This window comes from Ascaphus truei, chromosome 18, assembly GCF_040206685.1.
Source record: "Ascaphus truei isolate aAscTru1 chromosome 18, aAscTru1.hap1, whole genome shotgun sequence".
Taxonomy (NCBI): domain Eukaryota; kingdom Metazoa; phylum Chordata; class Amphibia; order Anura; family Ascaphidae; genus Ascaphus; species Ascaphus truei.
This window is the reverse complement of record NC_134500.1, coordinates 26,691,066-26,698,050: the sequence shown is the minus strand read 5'-3', so window position 1 is coordinate 26,698,050 and position 6,985 is coordinate 26,691,066. Positions and strand designations below refer to the sequence as shown.

The 6,985-nt window shown below is 50.4% G+C and overlaps 1 protein-coding gene across 1 annotated transcript in view; it reads left to right on the top strand.

Annotated features, from left to right (window-relative positions):
- The window catches only part of SCAMP5 (secretory carrier membrane protein 5), a 40,090-nt gene extending 34,587 nt beyond the window's left edge, over window positions 1-5,503 (top strand). The window contains exons 6-7 of the mRNA XM_075575920.1: window positions 195-312; window positions 684-5,503. Of these exons, the coding sequence (XP_075432035.1) occupies window positions 195-312; window positions 684-878 (313 nt within the window). The 3' untranslated portion in view covers window positions 879-5,503. The remainder of the gene's footprint in view (window positions 1-194; window positions 313-683) is intronic.
- Window positions 5,504-6,985: the final 1,482 nt, after the last annotated feature.

The following is a 6,985-nucleotide window of genomic DNA, read 5'->3' as shown; positions in this document are numbered from 1 at the left end:
TTCCCTCGTATATTTAAGTTGGTAGATTTCATGGTAGAAGTCTTCCACTTCACTGTCGGTGTGACTCGATGTTGGAGCGCACACTTGGATTATTTGAAACATGTATCTCTTTGTCACCTGAATGACGGTTCTCTCCTCTTCTTCCTCCTCCTTCCCCGACTCTCTCTTCGCCCTTCCTCTCTCCCCCCTTTCAGTGGCTGGATTGCCACAATTGGTTTCTTTGGTACGAATGTGGGCGCTGCGGTGGTGATGCTGATCCCGACCATCATGTTCACAGCTGTGGCCATCTTCTCTTTCGTGGCCCTTACCAAGGTACTGAGCTAGGGGATGGCGGTTCAGGGATCGCGTCCCAATCAGGGCGCTTAATGCCACAGAATGAATGGCTGTAAATGATTTGTTGTATCTGCGCAACTTGTAAGGAATGAAGGGGAGGGAGGGGGTACAGATATGGTGGAGAAGTGGATGGATTGGGGGAATCAGTTGATGGAAGGTAGTAGAGATGGCGGGAGAAGTGGCAGAGGTAAAGATGGGGAGATGGAGGGTGGTAGAGATGGATGGAGGAAGGGAGGGAAGTAGAGATGGGTGGAGCGGAGGGAGGAATTGATTGAAAGATGGAGGAGAGAGGGGGGGAGATAGATGGATGAACAAAGAAGCACACACAAGTAAATAAATGCCCCTGACAGGTGCACAAGTTTTACCGTGGAGCGGGGGGCAGCATGAGCAAGGCGCAGGAGGAGTGGACCACGGGAGCATGGAAGAACCCTCACGTGCAGGACGCGGCTCAGAACGCAGCTATGGGGGCCGCCCAAGGCGCCATGATGCAGAACGAGCCTCAGTACTCGGCCACGCCAAACTATGGCTACTCCAACCAGATGTGAGCGATGGGGCGAAGGAGCCACGAGACGTACATTCCCTGGGGTTGGAAGGTCACCTCCCACCCGCCGTTCCCTAGTAGTTTACTCGTGTTTTGGATCTCCCCTTCCCCTGTGACATGGTGCGTAAGTGACAGTGGCGTGCAAGTAACATGGTGCGTAAGTGACAGTGGCGTGTAAGTGCGTGACCCACAGAGTATCGGGAGCTGGAGGAGATCGGAATCATTGGGCGTGTGCAACGTATGAAATAGAGTAATAGATACATTCCCAAGGACATATCAAGCACACGCCACAAGTATGTGCCACGCAGGTCCGCAGACTCACAATGACTGTATCGCAGTGCACAGAATGTTAATGGATTATGTGGCCTCCAATAGAATCTTTGTGAGACTGCTACCCTACATGGCGCTGTAGTGTGTGTGTGTGTGTGTGTGTGTGTGTGTGTGTGTGTGTGTGTGTGTGTGTGCACGCGCGCGTCCCCAACGCAAGTGCGCCACAAGTGATGGGAGTTTCAGACTAACGGTCTCTAGTTTGCAGACTACAATAGTTATTAAGGACCAGTTTTGAACTGAAATTTATAAGATATCCTTAGGAGGGCAATGGGAAACACAGCCCAGTGATAGATATATATTGATGTATACTCATACGCAGGCCCACCTCGAAACACTTAGGCTGCGCTTATAGTGCCCGCGACGCAATGTCGCGGCAAAACAAATGTATTGCCGCTGTCTCGTGCGCTTATAGTAGAAGCGGCGCGACGGCACTATAAGCACAGCCTATGTATGAAGGGAATTGTAAATCTGTTCACCCCCCAGGGCAGTAACCGGGCCTCACAGAGCCCTTCCCCAGAGCAGTAACCGGGCCTCACAGAGACCTTCCCCAGGGCAGTAACCGGGCCTCATAGAGACCTTCCCCAGGGCAGTAACCGGGCCTCACAGAGACCTTCCCCAGGGCAGTAACCGGGCCTCACAGAGACCTTCCCCAGGGCAGTAACCGGGCCTCACAGAGACCTTCCCCAGGGCAGTAACCGGGCTTCACAGAGACCTTCTCCAGGGCAGTAACCGGGCCTCACAGAGACCTTCCCCAGGGCAGTAACCGGGCCTCACCGAGACCCTCCCCAGGGCAGTAACCGGGCCTCACCGAGACCCTCCCCAGGGCAGCAACCGGGCTTCACGGAGACCTTCCCCAGGGCAGTAACCGGGCCTCACATAGACCTTCCCCAGGGCAAAGCCACGCAAACGCTGACAATACGAACACAATCACCCGGAAATTAGCCCGCGTTCTGTGGGGGCCCCCGCGCCCGCTCTCTTGGGGCCCCCGCGCTTGCTCTCTGTGGGGGCCCCGCGCCCGCTCTCTGTGGGGGCCCCGCGTCCGCTCTCTGTGGGGGCCCCGCGCCCGCTCTCTTGGGGCCCCCGCGCTTGCTCTCTGTGGGGGCCCCGCGCCCGCTCTCTGTGGGGGCCCCGCGCCCGCTCTCTGTGGGGGCCCCGCGCCCGCTCTCTGTGGGGCCCTGCGCCCGCTCTCTGTGGGGGCCCCACGCCCGCTCTCTGTGGGGGCCCCGCGCCCGCTCTCTGTGGGGGCCCCGTGCCCGCTCTCTGTGGGGGCCCCGCGCCCGCTCTCTGTGGGGGCCCCGCATTCTGTAGGGGGAAAACGAGGTAAATGACCAAGTTTAAGAATACGCAATCCCGGAAAGCTCAGTTCGGGCATCAGACATATAAATTGCCAGTGCTGCTATATAAAGGCTTTTATTTATTTGTGTAATGACAGCGATCACCCAGAGTCCCTAACAAGCCCTCCCCAAATACGTGCGCACGCTGAAATAGTACATTCAATGTCCATATGGGATGTACAATAACTGGAAATGTGTCCGGCGCTCGGAAATAACCCCCCCCCCCCAATATGGGAAGGATCGTGCCCAGGGACGTGGCCATATGCTCTGCGTTTGTGTGGCTCAGTCTGGGGAAGGTCCCTGTGAGGACAGAAACGTGGCTTATGTGGCCTCTGATTGGAGAAAGTGTAAGGAAACGTACCTGCTTGGCGCTGTGTTTCTTCATGTGGCCATCTCTGTCTTTACTCTCCCGGTTACACCCAAATAATATGCAAACATATATAATATATATATATTTGTGTATGTATAATGTGAAGATAGTGCTCACCCTGCCGGCAGTGAAGGCGTTAACGTTCCCTAATACATTGGTGGAGTGGGGGTGTAAGTTCCCTTCCAGCCTCGGACACACTGATCCCCGGGGTGGGGGGGACTCCCTGCCTGGGGACGGGGAGACTTCCTGCGTGATCCCCGGGGGGGGGGGGGGGGGCTCCCTGTGTCTCTCCTGCCTCGGTAATTCTAATTGCTCCCTTTTCCCGAGGCTGTGTCACTTGAACAAGGAGCTTTCTGGAATCCCCCTCCTTTTAGTTTAATTTATAATCTCCCCCCCCCCCCCCATAACCTCGTTTAACATATTGACTGAAGCGCTCCGTACTTTATTTTGTGGTTGAAAATTCTTATTGGTAACTCTTAATATGGCCGCCTTCAAAGCAGAGAGGTGGGGAAGATGAGCTCGGGCATTATGGACTGCTGACTGTGTGTTGTTGAGCACGCTCCTAGTATTGTGGTATTAGCCCATGTATTGCTGGTTTACTGGTGCTGTTATCAGTACCAGGCTCCAAGCGGAATAGGCCAGTTCCTGATATACTTACTGGTGAAGTTACTGAGTTTAAATTCCCCTCTAGGGGAAACAAAATGGCTGCCAAACCTCATGCCAATAGCAAGCTGCCAATACATCAATTCACTCCCAGATAATGAAGAAGCTGTACAATATACAGTCCCTCCTATAATGGATTTTTTTAAAGGGGGGGGGTTCAGTTACAGTTTTCAATCGCCCTAATCTGGTTCTCGTTCTGTGAGAAATCCGTTCTAGTTTGTGGATATACTCGGCACCATTTTATATCACAGCATGATTATATGGGGGGGTAGAGGTTTAAGGTCCGTAGTAAAGCTGTTTCTGTTACACAATCCTTGTGTATAGTGATTTAATATTGAGACGAGGTGCGCGTAGATATCTTCCCCCTGCTTATCATGTAAGGTAGGATCCGCCTCTCTGGGCATGGAGACGGCATATTATTGAGATACCATCTTATTCTTTCTTGTGCTAACCTTTACTGGACCAACTGAAGACTGATACGTTGATGTATTCGCCATTAGAATTGTGTGTTAATAATATATTAAACTGTTTGAACTTGAAATGTAAACTAGGCAGCTTAACGGGGATCAAACCCGGGAAACTGACATTAAAGCCTCCCGGGGTGTGAAATTAAATGGTTATCAAGTATTGTGGGGTCACAGGTGTCCTCCCCAAATATGACTGGGTGCTAAGTGTCTCAAGTGTTACCTCTACACCCGAGCTCTTCAACTAGTGCCCCACATGGGCTCCTGAACTGGCAGCCATGGGGCTCTTCAACTGGTGCCCCACAAAGGCTATCCAACTGGCGGCCATGGGGCTCTTCAACTGGTGCCCCACAAAGGCTGTCCAACTGGCGGCCATGGGGCTCTTTGACTGGTGCCCCACACGGGCTCTCTGCTCCGGCTAGTTTCATAGCAACTCCTTAGGAAGCCAAGTGCAGTTTGTTCAAACTGAAGCTCACTTGTAAATTAATTAAATGTAAATATAATATATGGTGCAGATGTTCTGCTGGCAAAAGGATGAAATATAATACATTTCATTACAATAAACTTTTGGCACGTCAACTTCTAAATGTTTTTTTTTGATCTTGCCCCATTTGGAGAACTAGTTGAAGAGCTCTGCTCTGCAGGCTGAAGTGTTGAGGTGTGAGAGTTTATAAATATCATTCAGGAAAACGCACAGAAAGCAGTCCGCAATGATGAATTTATACCATTGGGATTCAGAAGACTGCATGTAAAGGGTCACAAAGGCTGCGGTGTATGGAGATTCCAAACTGATGCAGGTATCTGCTGTACATTTTTCAGTGTTTCAAATGTGGGTGCATTTGTCACAAAAATGAGTCGGGGTGGAACGCAGATCTGATCTCTTCCTGAACCTGCACCTGGCATTTGACAGGGTGGCAGCGAGGGAGTGTGGTCATTCAGTTACAGCAGAGGTAAAACCCAGGGTTAATATGGGGTCTCCGTACACTGCCATCTTCCCTGGTCACCTCACACCTCTCTGCAGTGTAGAATGAAGACCTTGAAGTGAATATTCAAGATCTCAATTTTGTGATGTTGTTCTTGTATTTGCTGCACATTCCATGGCTGATGACCACGTGATGCCCCCCCGCTCTGTGTTTATCCTTCTGAAACCCGTCCCCAAAATGAAATCCAGGAAATGTACACGGGACGACAGTCTCACTCTTGGTTGACTCTATACCTGTGTGCTCTACAATGTCACACGTGAAGGTCCCACAAGGTGGGAAGTCCAGGTTGGAGATTTGAGCCTCCAGGGGTGCTTCTGTTCAGAGGGGAGTTGGGGGCTTGCAATGTTACCCCGGGATCCTGTCACAAGGTCCGATTTGTAGTAATTTCATGTGTACTTTCTCTAATTTATTGACATTGGGTCAGAAGAGTCTTGGAAATGAAGTGTGTGATTGAATGCAGAAATAAAGGAAGGTTTAAAACCAGATGTCACAAGTGATTTATTTCAGAGAAGACATGTTCTGAAGAGGATACACGCTCGGCCTTTCATGGGGGGTACGCACACAGAATAGGCTCACTCATAAAAGGGCAGTGTCACTCATTTCAGGGAAAGAGGTCTCCCTCAATGGATGACAGTCTCACTGGGACGATTTTCACTCACTGGATGACAGCTTCAATGGGACGGGTCTCACTCACTGGATGACAGCATCAATGGGACGGTCTCCCTCACTGGATGAGTCTCATTGGGACGAGTTTCACTCACTGGGACGACAGTCTAACTCACGTGACGGTCCATGTTATTACAATAAGAATTACTCAATGGAAAGGTAATCTTTCCTCCCTGCCTCAGGGACCTAAGCCTGGCACCAGCAGCGAATCTTCCTATCAACCTTTCCTGGGAGAAGAGAACTTATATCAGGGAGAAAGCAGAGAGGGGGACACTGTTTTCTTAACTGCTCAAATAATAAAACAAATTATTAGAAGAATCATTATTTACAACATTGACTTAATTAATTGAAAAAGGGGGTTGGAGGAGTCGCACACCGTTATTTATAGAAAAAATATGACAATACTTTCCTCCCTGGTACTCACCCTCTGCTGATCCCGGCGTCTCAAAGCTGGATCCAAGTGGACATGCAAAAATGAGAATGATGGAAGAAGCACACAGGAGCCTTTCTGTAAGTAACTTACTTTGTATTTAAAGCATTAGAGCAGGTATAAGCATAATTGGATGTATCAGGGCAGACACGTCCTTTCCTTAGACCAGATCAGAGAAGGAGCGGCTCGGTGAGTAACGACACTGACTGGCACCGAGTTTGAACCTGGTTCAATTCCCGGTGTCGGCTCCTTCTGACCTTGAGGAAGTCACTTTATCTCCCTGTGCCTCAGGCACCAAAAACATAGATTGTAAGCTCCACAGGTCAGGGACTTGTGCCTGCAACATGTCTCTAAACCGCTACGTACAAATAGCAGCGCTATACCAGAACATGCTATTATTATTATTACCATACAAAGGTGTACCGGTCTGAGGAGAGGACGTGTCTGCCCTGAAACGTCCCGTTAAGCTTATACCTGCTCTAATGCTTTAAATACAACGTAAGTTACTTACAGAAAGGCTCCTGTGTGCTTCTTCCATCATTCTCATTTTAACATAATATGTATATAATAATAATAATGGGAATATCATTGTGTATACATTCCAGTCTCAATGTGCACTGTCCACGCAGCGAACAATAAAGTTGGAAGAATTCACAGGATGTCGGGAGGAGAAGTTCCGTTCGCAGAGGATGCCGGGAGATGTAGTTCAAACTACAGAGGATGCCACGGAGTGTAGTTTTGGCCGTACAGGCTGTCGGGAGGTGTAGTTTTGGCCGCACAGGCTGCCGGGAGGTGCAGTTTTGGCCGCACAGGCTGCCGGGAGGTGTAGTTTTGGCCGCACAGGCTGCCGGGAGGTGTAGTTTTGGCCGAT